Raw genomic sequence first — 20,782 nt, forward strand, 5'->3', positions numbered from 1 at the left:
GCTGCAGGTGACTTTTTGTTTGTTTGTTTAAGCTTGCCCATGGTCTGTTAGAGAATTAGAACAATATGATACAATATTTGCCAAGGAGACACTGAGTGTCCTACAATGCTCAGTTTGATGGTGGACCTCCATCAGGAGTCAGTGTGAGCCCCAGGGCAGCTCTCCACTTCACATTGTAGTAACAACTGACAAGCTCACCCTGGTAGACTGTGAAGATAGAGGGTGCAGCTTCTCTACTTGTAAGTACAGTTGGGTACCTCCCCGCTTCTAGAAACTCTGTGATGCCTAGGACTTCTCTGTCACCACAGGCTCACTTGTGCATGGAACCCTAGCACATAGTAGTTTTAATAAACATTTATGGAGTGAATGGATGCAGGAAAGAAATGCTAAAATATAACAATAGGCTGAAAATCCCTTGCAATCTAAAACAGAATGTGTGCTTTATAATTTACTAGTAAAGTTATTTAAAGTGGCATGGTGCCAAGAAGAGAGCCATGGACTAGAAGTCAGGATGCTTAGGTTCTAAGAATAATGATGACAATAAGTCCTAAGTTTTGAGTTTTGCTAGCATTATATAAGTCACATCATTGAATTCTTACCACATCCCCAAGATATGGCATCCACTGAAGAGGTGAGAGAGCAGCCCCCTCCCCATGGCAGAGCTGGTTCTTGGGTGCCTTCACTTGAACCTTGGTCTGGTGGAATCCAATAGCCTGTGCTCAGCCCACCTCCACCCCTTCTGGCCTTCTTGGTGCCCTTAAAGTTCATTTAACCTTTTGGGTTTTCAGTTTTCTCATCTGAAAAACAAAGGTTAGAATGGCCAATTTCTCAGGTTCCTTTCAAGCTTTTCAAGTTCTGAGTTTTGAAATCAGGGAGCTTGATCAGAGTGGTAGAATAGGTGGTTTTGTTATGATTAATTTTTATTGGTTTACTGGTTACTAATTAGGTGCAGAAGAAGAACCTTGAGTTACTTTGGAAAAACTTGTTAAACACTATTTTTTTTTCTATGCAAAGCTCATTTCACCACCACCTCCCTCTGTGCTGTGGGAGACTTGCTTTTCTTCCTCTTTGACAAATGTTTTCTCACAGGCTCAAGTCTAGTAGCAGCATAGACAATAAGCAATCCCTAGGGACAGTTTGCTGATAGGAAGTGTGTCTGAAGTCTAAGCACCTGCATCCAAAAACACAATATGTGTTCCGCTTCAGAGTCAGGATGCCTTCTTGCACCGCTCATTCCTTTCTGAAGCCCTGTGGACATGTGGCTGCCTCCCTGTTCTGTGGCATGACAGCACCCTGCTGGGCCTCCATTCCTGGACCCTGCCCAGGCCTCACCCTCTGCTGGCTCCCTCCTCCCCTGCCCTCACACTCCATTCCCAGACAGGATCCTGCTCTCAGGCCTCCACACTGGCTGTGGAAACACTGTGCCTCCTCCTCTGATGGCCCTGAGGGTCTTGCTGTCCCCACTCTACCAGACCCTCTAACAAAAGTGCTCTCTGCTTCCACTACACCCCCACTTCCCTTTATCTTTCTTCACTTTTCCACTTTAGCTTCTTTTTTTGGGGGGTGGGCAGGTGTGTGTACTTATCTAATTGTGGTGTATTGCTTATTGTCTGTTTATACCTACTAGGATGTAAGCCTTGTGAGGTCAGGGATCTTGTTTTTGCCACTGATGCACCCAAGTATCTAAAACAGTGCTTGATAGCAGGGAAGCACTCAATAAGTATTTTGTAAATGAAAAAATACAAGCCAAATTCAGGAAGAAGAGTTATTTTTATGGCATATGGAAGTACATCAATGGATTAGGTAGTTCATAAATCTAAACTGTAGTGTTTACCTTCAGGTAGACCCTAAGCCAACAGAGTTAGAGTTAACATCCTATTCATTTTTACCTGCAGAATTGATGTCAAACCTAAAATCATGGTGAAGTCTTATGTATGTTCAGAAAGGTGTTGACCATAAAAGTCTAGATTTGGTTAAGTAATGTATAACTTTAAAATTCTATAAATTCTTCAACTGAAAAACAGTGTTGAGCCAGGTGCCGTGGCACACGGTAATCCCAGCAGCTTTTGATGCTGAGGCAGGAGGATCAAAGTTAGCCTCAGCCATGGCAAGGTGCCAAGCAACTCAGTGAGACCCAGTCTCTAAATAAAATACAAAAATAGGGCTGGAGATGTGACTCAGTTGTTGAGTGCCCCTGAGTTCAATCCCTGGTACCAAAAAACAAACAAACAAATGACGACCAAAAAACCCCAATGTTGAAAGGTAGTGACTCCTGGAAAAGGGAATACTTAACAAAACATTTCCTTGGTTATTGCAGCAAAGAAGACCGTGGTATCCAAAGAAATGGTCATGATGGGGAACTCTATGGTGGAAATAAATGGGACTTATTTAAGAGACTCAAACACCATTGGCCATTTGAAGAGCCACCCTTTTCAACTAACTTATGATGGAGGCTTCAGAGAAATCAAACAACAAGAAGGGTTCAAAGGAACAACATCCTTACCATCTCGTCTCAGAAGCGGAGGGTCAGTATTCTCTTTTAATTTAATTTTCAGATCAAGATAACTAAATACCAATTTGCTCTCTATCTTATATAGATGATTAATTTGATCTTTTCCTTTTATATAAACACATTGTAAGTTAATGGAACTGGTTGCAGATCATTCCCTTTTTAATCCTTAGGAACCCTTTCATTCATCAGTGCCATGAATCTACTTCCATGGGTTTTCAGAATAAGGTTTGGTTGGACGGTTCCAGCCAGCCCCTGAGTGACAGCTGGCATTCTCTTTGTGAATGATCTGGGATTTTTGAGTGGCCTAGAATGCCCCGTTACTTCCCTTTGGATTAGTCTGCGGTTTTTAACGCCACAGACATGAACACTTATTTTATTCTCCAGTAGAAACTTGGACTAAATATTTAGTGGTTAAAGCAGGAGAGTCCTGTGATGTGCTATCCCTGTTAGCCTCTCATAATCGAATGATTAGAAATTACTTCATTTCATACCACATTCCTAGATAGAGCATCCATGAGAAATGCTTTCCCTATCATATTTAGGACTTATGGAGAAACTGGTGTTCTCTGTATAGACCGTGTATTTTTACCCTGGTGTGTTACTAAAAAAGGCTGAATTATTGGAGGCTGGAGAGGGAGAGCAGGCTGTTTCCCAGTCCCAGGCAGAGTGATGCTAAGATAGGCAGAAGGTCTTGGGCTGGGCAGGGTCACTCAGTTAAAGATATTTTCTTCTAGGACTTTCCATTGGGTCATCATGGACAATTGCCCAGTGCAAATTTGCTTAACAAGATAAAATTCCACGGGCCATTTTAAGACCAAGCGTATGTTGCTCTCACTTTAGATTTTGGGTCTGACTTTGGCTCACACACTTGTACGACTAAAAACTGTTCCCCAAAGTGGCTGCTTGTCAGCTTGTTAGTTGAGCTGAGCTGACCTTGTCTGCTAACACAGCCTAAAGAGTGTCACACACACGGAATTTATATTAGGCAACCTAGTAGTCCTCGTGATGTCGCTCTGCATTCAGAACATTTTTTTAAATTAAGGGAAAAATGAAATGTCTCCTTAAGTGGAAGAGAACAACTTCAAATTGGGACTCTGGGAGTTGGAGCACAAAACATCAAACTGGCCATTGCAGACCAATCTTTTCCAGTTGGTGAATAAGAATAGGCTGTGGACCTCAGCGCTTCAACATAAAAGGCGGTGGGAGAACTTGTGTTCCTTTCAGTACTGAAGTAAAAAGGAAACGTTTATCTGGCTGCATCCATCCTTACAGTAATGAAAGCTGACGAGAAAAACCAGACAAGAGCCGTCTGATTTGTTTGTTTATTTTTGCAAACCTTCAGATGTTGCAGAACAATCTGGCAAGCCAGAGTTCATTATGTCTTCCTCAGTCTGGGACAGCAAGGGCATTTTCAGTTACATATTTTATCCCACAAACAGCAAAGGACAAATCCATTAGGAACTGGAAGCACTTCTTCCTGACTGTCCAAAATTATGAGGCGTTGGCAGCAACGCTAATTGTTTTTCTTTTTTTTTTTTTTTTTTTGTGAGGCCAGCCCTTGTGTCGGATAATGAGTGTGTCTGGCTTTGCAGTACACCCTGGCAAGTTCAACTTCCAATAACATTTCTACTCTATGAATCTTTACCTCCTTTCATCCTGGGGTGGAATTTTGTTGAAGTAGTGCCAACCAAAAAAAAAAGTTTATACAGTAGGATTAAAACAAACCAGAAAATGGAAACTCTTAGCAATTCTCTCATTAATTACATTTATGAATCAGTCTGGGACACTTGATAATTGTTTCTTGTAAACATTTAAGTGAATAATTCCAAGAAATGATCTTTGCTATGCAACGGAGTATTCCCAGTTTTGATGTGCAAACCCTACCCTCAATTAACATTTTTTCATCTTGAGACCATAAAGTGGGAAATGAAGAGTTGTCTCAGTGAGCTGGGCTGGCAGAAAGGAGGGAAGAGAATGGAGATTACAGTGGGTTAAAAGGACCGTGAACAGCTAGATGGTGCAGAGGGGACAGAGCAAGTGAGGACATGCTTGCTCCCAGCATGGGGTCCTTCTGGGCTTGTTTGTCCTTTGTGTTGAGTGGTTTTCTCACTCAGGAGAGGGCGGAACAGTTTATTTCAGTGAAACTACACTGATCTGTACACCCTTAATTTACAATATGGATAATTTAGACACGGGATGGCCTGGATTTTGACTTCATGCTCATTATGATGAAAAATGGATTTGCCAAAGCCAGGTATTGCTGGAAACAAGATATTGGAGGTGATGTAACTTTCCAAAAGAGAAGACACTCAAACACTTATGGAACTGTCATCCTCAATCTATGCACCAGTTAATGACAATTTCCTTGTATCCATTTAGGGATTCATTTAAGGCATGGAAGGCCTGCTCCACAGCAATACTCCATTACCTCTTACTTTGTATTTCCATATGAATTACAAATAATAAAGCTGCCATTAAGAAAAAGTATGTGTGTACATCTCCATCCCCCGTCCATCCATTTCTCCGTCCATCCATTTCTCTGTCCATCCTGTGGTCTGATCTGATGAGCTCCTTTATATATCTGCTTAAGTGCCTCTTCAGACTTTCTGTATAAATGCTGTTCAAACTGTCATGATTTGGAAATGTGACCCATTGGAAGAGCCCAAAGGCAGTCAGTTGTTGTGGAGAGTGTGGAAGTCTTCTCTAGGACCCAGGATCTCTGAAGTTAGGTTTGGTTCGCTCTCAACCTCTTGATATAGCTGAATGGTTTAGTGTCAGTTTCCTAACACTTCTAGGGGCTCAATTTTTAGTCTATTAAATGAAAATAATTGATCCTCCACTCCTATCCCCTCCTAGCCCTCACTGTAGATTGAGGAATGATTGCTAGGACTTGAAAGTCTTCTTTAAAACTACCAAATGCCCTTAGTATTGTTGGAATAAAAAATAAAGTGGGCTTCAGGTTAAATATGGTAAAGCAAAAGCATTCTGCAGAAACCCAATGAAGGTAGCAAAGAATGAAAAACAGAGAAATAAATATCAGCAAAAAAAGAAAAAAAAAGGTATAAAACAGGGAGCAAACTTTACAATGCAGTACAGGCTTGAAATTTTTGTCTGCCCTGGCAAGCTTCCCTCTGGGAGCAAGCCCTCTGACATTATACAGTAAATCCTGCTCTGTCCGCGTTTGGATGAGGACGGACACGGCCTTCCCTAACTCCCTTCCCAGGGGTAGCTGTGTCACCCAGGGCTGGCTATCAGAGTGCTGCAGCTTCTCCCAGCTATGGCAGTTGGTTCAGAGATGGGCACACAATCCAAGCCAGACCCACTATATTTCTCCCTGGGCTTTTATTCCTCTCTGATCTCTTCTGTTCTCCAGCGGTTATTGTGCATATTAAATGAATCAATACGCATAAATCACTCAGAGGCCTTAGAGGAAAGTGCTCTTTCTCCAGATTCACAAACTTGTAAAGACGATATGGCCTTGAAGCCAACACTGTCATTTTCACTGCCTTTTGGAGAGAGACTCTGAGAGGGAAATGGAATGTAAACAAGCAGAACCAAAGAATGGAGATAGTGATCAAGCTCAAGGATGATATATTTAAATTCCTAGATCCAGCTGTTCCTGAAGCCACCACATCCACATTATAGAGTGCTCTGTTTGTTTTGTGTTTCATTTTTTGGACAAGGACAGTGTGTGGTAAATCTTAATTAGATTTTTATACTTAGAACATTGCAACTAAGAAATCTAGCTGATCATCCACATTCTATGAAATCTAGATGGACACAGGGGGTAATTTGAAGGTAAAGATGACTCCTCAGATCTTGAGCAAAAACCAGGTTTCTCTTGTAAGGATGTGGGCAGGCCACAGGAAGAGAGAGAGCACCCCCCTAGGGATGCCATTCAAGATAGAGATCATGAAGTTACTGGGGCAGAGGTGACATGCTCTCCTCAGTGTCTGTGAGCTGGGGGGTTTGTGTGTGTTTGAGGGAAGAGGTTTGGATTAGAACTGAAGGGGCCTGTCATGTAAAGGGGCTTTTCTGTGAGTCACGTCAGTCTGTTCCACACACACGGAGGGACACACAGTCCCAAGTCAACCAAAAGAATAGAGCTGGTGATTGGATGTTCAAGAAAACAAAGTACTGAGTACCCTAGTTTGGTGGATCCTATTTGGCTTCAACAAATAAAGACAGATTATATTAGGATAAGAACCAACCTTGGACAAGAACTCAGATATGTAAAGGACATAATGAGAGGCTGAAGAAAACACATCACAAAAGGTAGTATCCTCCCCAAACATGGAAAGTGTTCAGAGAGTTTCCCATTATCTCACAGAAATTATAGATAAGCAACCATTCTCTTTTTTAAAAAAGAAAGAAGAGCTCTTCTTTGGGTTACAAGATATGGATTACATGCCCACATGAGGAGATTTATGTGTATTAATTCATTTAATATTCACAATGACCTTTGGAGAATGAAGAACAAATCAACAAAAATTAAGACAAAACACAACTTTCTAGAATACAGGCTTAAAAATCTGAAGCTCAAATGGATACATGGTGTCCCAACAAAATTTGGTATTGAATGATTCACAGAAAGCCATTTCCAACAATGCTCAACCCTAAAAGCACTACCCAGTATATAGTACATACTCAGTTGTTAATTGGGTAAGAGTATTGAAGAAGGTATCCTATGGTTCTGTGAACAAGCAAGCCACATGAAAGAATAAAAAGGCAAGGTCTTTGGCTTTATTAGAGCATCACCCAGTGCCAGAAGATAGTGGAGAAATGTCTAAGAAATGTCTAAGAGTTAACCCAACAATTGTGTCACAAGCCAAGTTTCCTTCAGGAAAAAGACAGCTGTCTAGTGTGACACTTTCAAATATGAATGAACTTGGGAAATATACTACTCATGCACTTTCTAGAAAAATCTTAGAAACAAAATGATGAGTCAGAATTCAGAACTCAGAAATGAAGAAGCTATGGTGAAAGCATTTGTGGTGAGTATTCAGTTTATTTCCATATTTAGACTGAACAACTCCGAAAATGATGGAGCCGAAACCTTGATGGTGTAGTGGTAATATAATTAGCCAAAACCAGTGCTAGAGAGGAAGTATGAATACTAATCCCTTCACTTTCATAATATAGAATGGATTGTTAAAGTAATTATAGTCTGGAATTGAAAGTTAGTTTTTAAATGATGATTTTAGCATCCTAATTCTTTCATTACTTTTTTCTTAACTTTAGAGATATCTTTTAGAATCTAATGTCTCTTGTGAAGACCCATTCATCTGAAGCTCTTCAATTCCTTCAGTCTCACCTCAATTTCTGTTTCTTTGTTAAATTCAAACAAACTTTATACTTAATACCTTTTAATTAAATAATATGTATGGTCTGATTTCATCTATATGTATCCATTCACCTACCCTCCCTCCCACCCTTCTTTCAGTCTGTCTTTTTATCTGGATATATGCAAAAGTATGTTTGAAATTATGTTTATTGCATATTAATAATGTTTATTTCTGGGTGATGGGATCCAGGATGACTTTTTAAAATCTTTGTACTTTCTTACATTGCCTGGCCTTTAAAAAATAATAAATATGTCATTTTTCTCATAAACAATGAAGTCATGATTCCTTTAAGAAATTAATGGTGACGTAGGTGCAAAACATTCCATTTGAGAAAGACAGGCATTGGCTAGAGTGATTTTTGCAGCCCACTTTCCTGGACAGTTTCTGTTCAAGTCTTCCTGGTGAGCAAAGCCCTGTGCTGGGGGGTAGGGAGATACAGGAATGGACTCTGTTCCCAGGGAGCTTACAGTGTATCAGTCCTTGCTACACATGTGTGGTCCCTAGACCAGTAGCATCAGCATCCTCTGGGCACTTGCTGGAAATGCAGAACGTCAGGCCCCAGACCTGCTGAATTAGAATCTGCATTTTTATGAGATCTCCAGGTGATATGAATGCACACAAGAGGTTTGGAAGTACTGTTCAGTGATTAGCTCTAATGCTACAGGAATGAAAAGAGACCTGGAAGAAAATGTTTGGGGAGTTTAGAGGTCTGAGACCAAATTCTGAGGGTATTGCCTCTCAAAGGATGGTTTTTATCAGGAGCAGAATAAACTAGAGATGGGAATTGACATGGTGGTGGCAGGAGGCAACCTGAGGTGACAGCCATAGAATTGAACAGAGGGAACTTACAGATATGTGATTGATGGCCTCTTATGCCACTCCCAGGCACATGAGTCCCTTTTTAAAATAAGGATCACCACTGAGAGGTTTTCAGCAGGACAGCTGCAATGTAAAGGACAACTAGGGAGCCAGGAGCCTGGGCAGGGAGACCACTGGTGGCAGAGGGTCATGTGTGGGGAGCACATGCTTGGCCACTGAGGTTGGAAAGCTGAGATGGAAGTTGCTAACGCCTCAGTCTCCACAGTGACTATTCCCTGTACTGAAGTCCTCATGGCTCCCCTTTTCACATGAGATGCCCTGAAAATATGGAGCCTTAAATGTTCAGGGAAGCATAAACTGTGCCTTTAAGTAAGGAAATTTACAGTTAACTGAGTTAGCATGGTTAGCTATATTTAATCAAGTTTATATAAATAACCTTGAGTGATAGCTAGTAATTATTATCGAAAAAGGCACTAGCATGTATGTATGTTTTATCTTAGGCCATAGGCCAATTCTGTGGGTACCTTGGAGGCCTTTCTTAAATTTTTGTGAAAATCCCTTTAAAATCACATTCTTTGACATTGTGTTTGTGTTGAAGTAGAATTCTGCTTTTAAGGTTAGTTATTAAGAAAGAGTGCTGGGGCTGGGGCTGTAGCTCAGTGGTAAAGTGCTTGCCTCAAAAGTGTGAGGCACTAGGTTCGATCCTCAGCACCACATAAAAATAAAGATACTGTATGTTAATCTACAACTAAATAAATATTTTTAAAAAAAGAAAAGAAAGAGTGCTAATCTTGTCTGGAAAATGTATCCGGCTCTTTGAGCCATGAAGACATGATGAAGGAATGACCACCCCCTGGTGGTAACATTTCCAAATTGCAGTCAAAAAGTATCAAAGAGACTGTAAAGCAAAGGTCAGCAAACTAAGTCCCTGGGCTAGATCCAACCCATTACTTGCTTTTGTAAATTAAGTAGCTTGGGAGTTGAGTCATTGTAATAGAGATTATGTGGCTTCAAAGCCTGATATATTCACTACCTGCTGCTGCCCCCGACCCGCGTGGGCAGCTAAACTTAAGGTCTCTTGTGTGAATTTCCAGGGACATCAAATAAAACACAGACACACACTTTACCTTTAAACAAACTTTAAACTTTACCTTCTCCACTCTTGGCCTCAGGATCCCCAAATGGGAGAGCAAGAGAAAGTCACGAGAGGCAGGTGAGAGAGAGCTAGCATGTTCAGAAGTGAGCTTTTATTGGGGAGGGGAGACCCTATTTCTTAGAAAGTCATCCAAAAAAGGTCAGAAGGGTCAGGGTTACAAAGGACAGGTGAGTGTAATTTAACCCCAGGAGCTATAGGGCGACACACATACGTCTGAAGACACGTCCTTAAACTTCTGGGACTGGGGCAATGTCTAGTTCACTACAAGATGTAGTGATGGTCAGAGCCTCTCTGCTCCAGGATGGAAGATGTAAATCATTCATAGTGGCTCCCCTCAACCTGCCTTGAGTCTACAAAACTTAAGCCAATTCTAAAAATGCATTGTCTTGGGGCTGGGGTTTGTGGCTCAGTGGTAGAGTGCTTGCCTAACATGTGTGAGGCACAGGGTTCGATTCTCAGCACCACTTATAAACAAAAAAATAAATAAAGGTCCATCAATAACTAATAAAAACATTTAAAAAATGCAGTGTCTTTTCTTAGGGCAAAGAAAAATTCATCTCAAAATTTGCTAAATTTTATCATAAGCATTCTTTAAACTTTCCTTTTCTTTTAAAAATATTTTTTTCTTAATTCTAAATCTTTCTTTTTATCTACACTTTTTTTTTTAATGTACTGGGGATCTAACCCAAGGGCCCTTTACCAGTAAGCTATATCCCCAGCCCTTTTTTATTTTGAGACAGGGTATCACTAAATTGCTGAGAGTCTTCCTAAGTTGCTGAGGTTGGCCTCAAACTTGTGTCTTTTTTTTTTTTTTTTTTTTTGGCCTCAAACTTGTGATCCTCCTGTCTCAGGCTCCCAAGTCACTTATCTGCTTTTTATTATTGTTATATTTTTAGCTATTTCTTTAAAGCAGAAGTCGATAAACTATAACCCAGCAGCCAAATCTGGCTATCTCTATTTTTTGTTGTTGTTTTTTACAGCTTTCAAGTTAGCAATGGTTTAAACATTTTAAAATTATTTCTTTTTAGGTGGTTACAAAAAGTATCTAATAGGGCTGGGGTTGTGGCTCAGCAGTAGATCTCTAGCCTAGCACGTGGGAGGCCCTGGATTGAATCTTCAGCACCACATAAAAACAAATAAATAAAGGTATTGTATCCAACTATACTAAAAAATAAATATTGAAAAAAACGTACCTAATAGCCTAACCTTTGCTACTTGGTTCACAAATTATAAAATATGTTATCTGATCCTTTGAGAAAAAAAATTGCTGATTCCTAACTAAAGAATTATATTCATAATAATTGGAAGAACTATATATGAATTATAGCAAAATCTGAATTTTTAAATATTTTTAAAGATACTTTAAAGACAAGTTTTATTTCTGGTGTGTATATGTGGTCTAGGAGCGGATGTTGCCGACATGATTGATTGACGGTTGGGCAGTAGTAACTCTGTGGCCCCATGCATAGCATTGTTTTGGCTACAGAGCTTTGTTCTGGTTGTTCAAAGCAAAACATGTCAGACTCTTGTTAACGACCAGGGGGAGAAGACCTTGCTTGTGCCTTGAAATGTAAGGGCAGCAGAGGAGAGGCCTGAGAACGTCATATAAAATCCACATGTTGCTTCCATTACGGCTCCAACCTGATTATGGACTGAACTAAGGGAGTGGCAGAACTAACAGAATTGCAGAGGCCCTGATCAAAGCCCTGATCACATCATGCCTAAAACCCACCCCACCTGTCCATTTTTGTGTTACGTGAACCAGTAAATTTCACTTACTTTTGAAGTCAGTTGAATCAGGTTTTTGTTCTGTGTAGATGAAGATATCCTAACTAATGAAATAGTGTTGTTTTGCCTCTAAGAAAAATTGCACAGAAGAACTTTAAGGACTAATTTCTGGAATTGTTATATTTTGGGTACATCAAAAAATCATTGTACAATCTAATTATGATCTTTAATAACATGGAACGGGAAGCTGGGAAGAACAATTATACTGGATGACTGAATCAAGATCTAAAAACATCTGATAGGCAGGAACCCATTGCCAAGTACAACATTGTGGAATTTAATAAGAATGAGTAAAGATCCAACACGGATGGGGAACATCTGCCTTCGCTGCACAAAAGATAAGAATTGACTGATACTGCAATAGGACCACCAAAACTGCTAATGGGATTTTAGGCTGCATTATTTCAAATATCTCCTTTTTCCCCCCTTATGCCTTATCATTAGCTCAGCTGGGCTCCAGACATTTAAAAAGATAGAGACAGACTGACACTCAAGCACAGTAAGACACTCAAGAACAGGCTGGCAGAGATTTGTAATCAGATCCTATAGGGGACAGCTGAAGGGCTGGAGGAGTCTGTTAACAGTGATGACAATAATGAGAATAGTAAACATTTACTGGGTACTTTCCATGTGCTAAGGAATTGCATATTATATCATTGAATCCTCATAAGGAGTTTGAGTTGGAGGGGACCGTTATTTACTACCCCTTAATACACAAATGAGGAAACCAAGCTTAGCTCAAAATCTTACCCAAGGTCACTGAGCTATACATGGTGGAACCATGGGGTGTAAACCACAGGAAGTGGCTTTAAATGTTGAGTGCAACATTCTAAATATTTGAAGGATTGTCAGGAGAAAGCAGGGGGAAGATTTGTTTCCCATTAGTAGTACCAAGAGGGAGATAGATTTCTGTGGGGGGACTTAAGGCCATCTGTCTGTCTTCAGGGAAGGAGGGTTTTCTTTTCTTGATGCCTCTCTTCCTTACTCACTCACTGCAGGTCTGTAGCCGTGGTGCTCCATGGAAACCTTGGAAGGCCTACTGTGGCCAGACTGGACCTTGTCTCCTAGTTCTAAGATTCTGTGACCTGTCAATTATTTCTCTTTCTCACAGGCTTAGACCACATGAGGACATGTGGTCTAGGGCCTCATGCTTGCTAAGCAAACTCTTTACCACTGAGCCACATCCCCAGCTCTTTTTATTTTATTTTCAGACAGGATCCTTCCAAATTGCCAACTTGTGATCCTCTTGCCTTAGCCTCCTGAGTAGTTGGGATTACAAGTGGGTGCCACCACACCCAGCCATTTCCCTCCTTCTGGACTTTTCCCCCGTTTCTGTCCTTTATTCATGAGTGTCTGATGAGGTCTTGTCCCCAGTCTCTGGTCTTTAAACCACTCTTGTGATGACTCTGGTCCCTTTATGCCATTTTGAACTTTATTGGAGCCCTCCTTCTAATTTCCACATTCCTTTTGCAGATGTTCCATGTATCATTAGAAACTCAACAAGGTAAAACCCAGACTTGCCTGATCCTCAAACCATTCTACTCCCTAATCTCCTTTTCTGTTGATGGTAGCCCTGCCATCCTGTTCTGCTAGATCTCTATTCTATTCTTCCAGTGCCTGAAATCATCACATCTATCAACTCTTCATTTATGGGATCTCTTAGCTATGTTCCTTCTTTTTCAGGCCCACTGTCAAAAGAATAGACCTTGTTGCCTCTCTCCAAGCCCCTCAGTACTCTTGTCATGCCTAACCAAGGTCCCATCACTTCCTTGTCTATAGAGAGGGATGAAGTTCTCTCCCAGCTCCCAAAGCTTTTGATCTAAGCCACCAGAGTTCTTTCTTATTTTAACAGTGTTTCTTATTTTAACGGTTCTATATTGCCCATTAAATTAGGTCCATTACCCAAGACAAAGTTTCAGGAAGCTGTTTTCAATTCGTCTAGCAGATGGAAAATTGGAAACCTCTGTAGCCACCATGCTCTCTCTGTGTAGTTGTCCCCTACCCTGAGTATGGGTTCCCCTGCCCTTCTTCATATTTACTCATGCTTTTCTCCTCTTTTGAGAGTAGTGTTGTCATTTGCTAGTTTGATTTTTTTTTTTGTGGTGCTGGGGATTGAACCCAGGGCCTTGTGCATTCGAGGCAGACACTCTACCAACCGAGCTATATCCCTAGCCCCTGATTTTTTTTTTTTCACCACTGGGCATTGAATCCAGGACCTCATGCATACTAGGCAAGTGGTCTACCACAAAGCTATATTTCAAGCCCTTTATTCTGAGACAGGATTTTGCTAAATTGCCCAGACTGGCCTCAAATTTTGAATCTTCCTGCCTCAGCCTCCTAAATGGGTGGGATTACAAGTATATATTGTACCTGGCCAGTTTTAATTCTTTTAAGGCCCACCTTATATTCTACTTCTCCCAATTACTAATCATTTTTCTCTCGGCATACCTCTGTGTTAAAATGTATTCTTTAGTTTCTCAAAGTAGATTTTAAACTTCCTCAGGGAAATGTCTTGTGTGTTTTTATCCAGCACTGGACTATTCAGACAGGTTATTAACTCTGAGGGAAAAACAAAAATAATATCGACAATTTATTAAGTTCTTCCAGCATGCTAGTCACTGTACCACATGGAGACATTGCCCTTGTTTTCAGATGAAAAAAACTTTCTCTAAATTTCCCTAGGTCACAATGCTGATAAAGTTGGACCTACCTGTAATCCCAGCAATTTGAGAGGCTGAAGCAGGAGGATTGCAAATCTGAGACTAGCCTCAGCAATTTAGCGAGGCCCTAAGCAATTTAGAGAGATCCTGTCTCAAAATAAAAAATAAAAAGGGTTGGGGATGTGGCTAAGTGGTAAAGTGCCCCTGGGTTCAATCCCCAGTTAAAAAAAAAAAAATTAGACTAAGGATTTAAAACCAGACAGAATACTCCACCATGGTAATCAGACGGTTCATCCCAATTCTGTGTTCTTCTTGAGAACTGATAAGACACCATGCTGCCAAGTTCTCATACATAATAAGGACCCTTCTTTATTTTGCCTTTTCTAGAAATGAGGATACACAGATGTGATACTTAATGGAAGCACCTTACCACTGGCCATGACCTCAGGGAGAGTGGACCAGTGACTTTGAAAGTCCATTAGTAGAAAATGACCTTGGTTGACTTCAAAAATTGTTTAAGGCAGGCATACATTTTAAAAAGAAGAAGGCAGCAGCCTTGCCTTTATTCTCCAACTTTCTTATTATTTCTAGGAGTGATAAACAGGGATGCTTTCTTGACATTACACACTGTTGAACTCTCATTTATTTTACCTTTTCATTGGATTGCATTCCTTTATTTCTGCCTTCTTTGAAAGTACTCCATTTATTCCCCATGTTATTTGATTGGCTAGGACCATCTTGCTACCAGATCTGTTTTTATGTTGTACAAAAATAACTATTGCAGTGTATGGATTAATTAGGTTTTTTTTTTAATTAGCTTGATTTTTTTCCATTTTATGATAAAAGAAAGTGTTATATAATTTTAAAAGGACATGTTTAAGGAAAAAATGATATTTGGAGAACAATTTTCAGGACAGTAATAAAGGTTAAGGGCCATGACATGTCTTGAGTGTTCCCTGGGATCTCACTACACAGGAAGCAGGAGCATCAGACACACACACACACAGGTGTTCACAGGTGACCATGGCCATATGTAGATGCATTTTTTTTGGAGAAAATATCATACTGAGTCACCCAAAAGAAATTTTGTTATAAAATCTGAACTCGGTCTATCGGTGTGTTTTACCTTGGACTTTTATACAGATATTAAAAAGTACATTTAGATATCAGCTGTCAAGGGAAGTTGTATCTTTCAGAGACAGTACATACATTAAATATAACTTTTAAAAACCTGAGCTTATTGTCCCATTGATCAGCCACCACTCGTATTTGAAACCTCAAATATCTGTCATCTGGGGACTGCCTGGATATACCTTCAGTTTTTTAACATTTAAAATATTTCTAAGAAAACATTTTTAGACAACATTAATTATTTTTAAAAAAGGAAACAGGACATACTGTGATGTAGTGGAAAGAAGAGTGAATTGGAAATTATGAGACCCATATTCCAGAACTGACCCTGCTCTGTGACCTTGGGCATTGGGCTGGTTTGAGACACAGTTTTCTTGTCTGTAGAGAGGGACAAGTTCTCTCCTGGCTCCCAAAGCCTAGCTAGGCTTTTGAACCAAGCCACCCGGAGTTCTTTCTTATTGTAACAGTGACCTCTTGTGGTCCATATCCTTAATCAATTCTTTTTCATTTGCAAAGTAAGCTCTGGATTTATTTTTTGGTTCTTTCTAGTAACTGAATTTCATAGTGTTAAGCAAATTGACTTGTTTTTCCAAGGTAAATCTTAGTTGGGAATCAAAGGTCAAAGTAAACAGGTCATGAAGCATGAAGACCTATCTTATAAACAAATCTCTGTGGTTTCTTTAGAAACTGTGCAAAGCCAGTTTACAAAAATAGAAATGCCTTGCTGTTTGAGCTGAGTGTTTTGTGTGCTCTGCTTCCTCCTAGGGACCAGGGGAAGAGGCGCGCCAGGGCTTCCTCTTGCCCCAGCAGCTCTGACCTGAGCAGGCTGGAAACCAAAGCAGGTGAGGTGCTTCTGTGGCTAGGGGTCACCGGTACCCTGCATTCCGCGGCATCTCCATTGGAAGGGAAAATGTGGGCACTGAAGATGTCCGAGCTGGTCCACTGGATGAGGCTTGGTCACAGAGCAACATTTATAAGGCTTCATTGTTTTCATGACAGCCTTACCATTTCAGGGTCCTAAGAATTTTACAAAAATGTAAATAGCTAACATATTATTGGCTTCATTTGTCCTGAGAATCAAGTTGATAATCATGGTTTCTGATAACATGATTGTAAAACTTTAAACCCAACATAGTTCTTGGGTTTAAAACTTGAATTTGAAATCACTGCTCATTTAAAGGAAATATTAGCTGTGCTAAGACAGTCCTTGAGGACTTTTAAACTGTTTAATTGAGAAAATATATAACCATATAAGCTAAATAGTAAAAATACAAATGATACAAAATGTATTCAGGTAATGGAATATACCAGTTAGAAAAAAATATGTTTATAGCATCAAGTGAAATGAATACAAACATAATATTAGATGAAAAATTAAAGTACAAAAACAAGGGCATACATTGTGGGTTGCAGATCTGTGTGGTAGACCTGACAAGCCTATCATGATAACGTAGCCACCAATTTAGAACGGTGGGGGGGGGTGCCCAGAGGGGAGGGGGGCATGGTCTAGGGGAGGCATACAGAGGGATTCAACTATGCCCAAAATGTGTCACTTCTTTAAAATAAGAGGAAAGATGAAAATTTGCCACAATGCTAATATCCAACCAAACAAGTTGTGTGTACTCGGGTATTTTAAAAAAATATTTATTTTTTAGTTTTAAGTGAACACAATATCTTTATTTTACATTTATATGGTGCTGAGGATCGAACTTAGTGCCTCAAGTATGCCAGGCAAGCACTCTACCACTGAGCCACAACCCCAGCCCTCAGATATTTTTAAATATTTTTTTGTATACATGAATATGACATAAAACTAATATAGGGTTAAAAATTATCTTCAAAACCAATTTATCAATACAGTGACTTTTGTGGCCATTGGGAATTTATTTCTCTAGTACTCAGGAAGATCTTAAATCATCTGATTGCTGAGACAACATTGTTGCTAAGGATTTTACATTTACATGCTAAAAAAATCAGCCAATCCTAGCTTTGTGTCAGATTATTGTGCCCAGAGCTCAAAGTGGTGGTTAACAACTCTAACCACTGAGACAGCAAAATCTTTGAACACATGCTGCAATTTTTGCTTGACTTACCCAATTTCCTGTTGAATCATAATTTTTATATTTAGCAAACTGTGAACCTAGATAAAAGTACATTCTAAAATATGAAGTTGTTCCCCAAGACTGAGACAAACTTTATGTGTGTGTGTTTCTGTATATGTGTGTCTTAGAAAGCAATCATGATTCTCTGCTTCAGTTTCTAGAGTGGCTCGGGGATAGTGTGCGGAGTGGAGGTGCATGGGATGAAGAGGTGAAAAGACTCCAGCCAGACACAGCTATACACAAGGGATTCTTAGGAAAGGGGGAAAGGAATCTTTATACCACAGTATCTGCTAAAATGTTACCAGGTTCATCTGTTCTGAGAATCAAGTTGATGATCATGGTTTCTGATGGCACTGTTGTACTAAGAAACTTATTGAAGTGGCACATGCCTGTAATCCCAGTGACTTGGGAGGCTGAAGTAGGAGGATCACAAATTCGAGGCCAGACCAGGAACTTCATTGAAAAAAGCTAGGGATGTAGTTCAAAAAGCTGGTAAAGCACCTGTGGGTTCAGTCCCCAATACCACAAAAACAAACAAAACAACAAAAATAAAAGGCATACTGTATAGCAGGTAAAAATGGGGATTTGAATTTATTGGGCTTTAAGACTATATATTTCTAGTAAACTTAAGTGTGTCATGAATTTGTATTAAATTAATTATTATCGATTTGTCTTCTGCCTTTTCTCTTGCCTTGATAAATGTTGGTTTTATTGATGTACTTTGGATTTCAAATAAGTTAGTTACCTGGGACTATGAGTGACTGTATTTTTTATACTCTTTGAATATTCATATTTACTTTAAGAATCCATATGCAAAACTTATTAAAGTTAAGACAGACTCATAGAAATAATGATCCAAAAGATTGGTCTATTATACTTTATCTGAAGCTGGAAGGCCTTCCAAGTAGCTGGGATAACAGGCCTGTGCTACCATGCCCAGTTAATTTCCCTCTCTCTCTTCTCTTCTTTTCTTCCCTTCCCTTTTCTTCCTTCCTTTCTGCTCTCCCTCCTTTCCTTTTCTTTTTTTCTTTTTAGTACTGAACATTGAACCCATTGACACTCTACCAATAAACTACATCTCCAGCCATTTTTATTTATTTATTTATTTATTTTAAGACTTGAGTTTCACGGGCTGGGGTTGTGGCTCAGTGGTAGCACGCTCACCTAGCATATGTGAGGCACTGGGTTCCATCCTCAGCACCACATAAAAATTAAAAGGTATTGTGTCCACCTATAACTAAAATAAATAAGTAAATATTTTAAAAGACTGATTTTCACTAAATTGCTGAGGTTGGCCTTGAACTTGTGATCCTCCTGCCTTAGTCTCCCATTTCTGGGATTACAGGCATGTGCCGTCGTACACAGCTAGTATTGCCTTTCTAAAATCCAAACACTTCTGATTCTCAAACCACACCTGGTCCCAAAGGTCTTGGATAAAGGACTCTGAACCTGTACTGATGTGGACTGATTTTTGTCCTAAAGACAATTCAACTTTGTATTTTATGGTGAAGTCTTGCTTATGATTTAGATAGACCATTCACAGGACCTTAACTGTGTAATTACAGCTTTGTTGAGAGGCCTTTTCTATTTACTTTTGCTCCCAGTGCTCCTCAGGGCCCAGTGTGTATGGGCCTCTCTTGGTACTGGGAAGGTCTATAAAAAGCAAGTTGGACTTGTAACTGGGAATGGTTACTTCTGTCACACAGTGCAGGAGGGGAGTGTATAGCTTCTCTGCTTCTCCTGGGATATATCAGTGTTATATGCTTGGAAAATTTCTCATTTGATGGTTTGATTCATTTTAGACATCTCTGAATTCAAATAACTTTTTAAATACATGCCATCATGGGTTATCCATGCATTTTTCTACTGTTTATATAGATAATTGAGAAAGGACTTTATTTTTGGATTTCTTATTTCAGAAAATTTCATTTTAACTCTTAAGAAAGTCACAATACAGATATTTACTATGACATATACATGTATATTTACTATGTGTTGTTTATTTGTCTCTCTCTAAGAGTAATACAAGGGCAGTAGAGGTTTTAGAAAATACAGAAGAGCACATATAAAGAAATTAATAATCCATAATCCCAATGCTTAGAGGTGACCATCATTACCCCATCTTAAAGAGGAAAGGTGAAGCAACTTGCCTAAAGTCAACCAGCGAGTAGGTGGGAGAGCTAGGATTCCAACCCAGACACTGGCTTTAAACCTGTGTTCTTACGTCTACATTGGTCCACTTTTCTTTTTTAAAAATTAAAACAACCTGAAACCAGGAGTAGAGGTATAAACATGTAATCCCAGTGACTTGGAAGGCTGAGGCAGGAGGATTGCAAGTTCAAAGCCAGCTTCAGCAACTTTAGTGAGACCCTAAGCAACTTAGCAAAATCCTGTCTCAAAATAAAAAAACAAAACCAAAAGGTCTGGGAATGTGGCTCAGTGGTTAAGAGCCCTTGGGTTCAATCTCTAGTACAAACTAACCAACAAACAAATAACGTGTGTGTGTGTGTGTGTGTGTGTGTGTGTGTGTGTGAACCTTCTTATTGCTCCTCTGATTTCTAACATTTCATGTGATATTTTTAGGGTTCAGGCATTCATTGTGTGGACTGGACACCTAATTGCTGCCAGGTCCACTCTGAGGGTGTATGGGCTCCCTGACCCCAATATAAACTGGATGCCACATAATGGGCTTAGTGGGTAGCCTTCAGAGAAGAGGCTAAGTAATGTTCTCCAGCCCTGCTCAGGAAGGCCTCTGGGCAGCTGTGCCCCTTCCAGCTAGATAGTTAGTGTTTCAGATCTTGAGATAACGCTGTGTGAAATGTAATCATGACTTGCAGTTTTTAACATGGCTCCCCCCCCCCCCTGCCGTGTCACCTTTAGTCTGTTGGGTTGCAGTCTATTTTAATCTGCTATGGGGCAGAATATCTTAGAGATCAAGTGCAAGGACCTTATAACCTTAGGCTGATAACGTAATACCCCTGGATTCTACTTTCTTCATCTGCATGATAGAGAAAAATTGGGGCCTCTTCATGGTGTGGTTACAAAAATGAAATAGAGGCCAAGTGCACAGTCAAGGGTAGCATCATTCTCCAGAGCCTATATGCAAGTCAGCATCTGTTCTTGATGCAAGTCAGCATCTGTTCCTGTGACACATTCAGATAGCAATTCCTGTTTGTTTAATCAAGGAAATTAAATTCTTAGATATTGAGTGTGGATACATGACATTGGGCCGAGAGCTTTACCTATTATCATGTCTTTTAGTTTTCATA

The 20,782-nt window shown here is 39.9% G+C and overlaps 1 protein-coding gene across 1 annotated transcript in view; it reads left to right on the top strand.

Moving 5' to 3' along the window:
- The window catches only part of ARMC2 (armadillo repeat containing 2), a 125,458-nt gene that overhangs the window by 23,212 nt on the left and 81,464 nt on the right, over window positions 1-20,782 (top strand). Inside the window, exons 5-6 of the mRNA XM_081293727.1 lie at window positions 2,318-2,525; window positions 16,177-16,253. Coding sequence (XP_081149853.1) covers window positions 2,318-2,525; window positions 16,177-16,253 — 285 coding nt within the window. The remainder of the gene's footprint in view (window positions 1-2,317; window positions 2,526-16,176; window positions 16,254-20,782) is intronic.

This window comes from Spermophilus citellus, assembly GCF_964194105.1.
Source record: "Spermophilus citellus genome assembly, chromosome: 5".
Taxonomy (NCBI): Eukaryota; Metazoa; Chordata; class Mammalia; order Rodentia; family Sciuridae; genus Spermophilus; species Spermophilus citellus.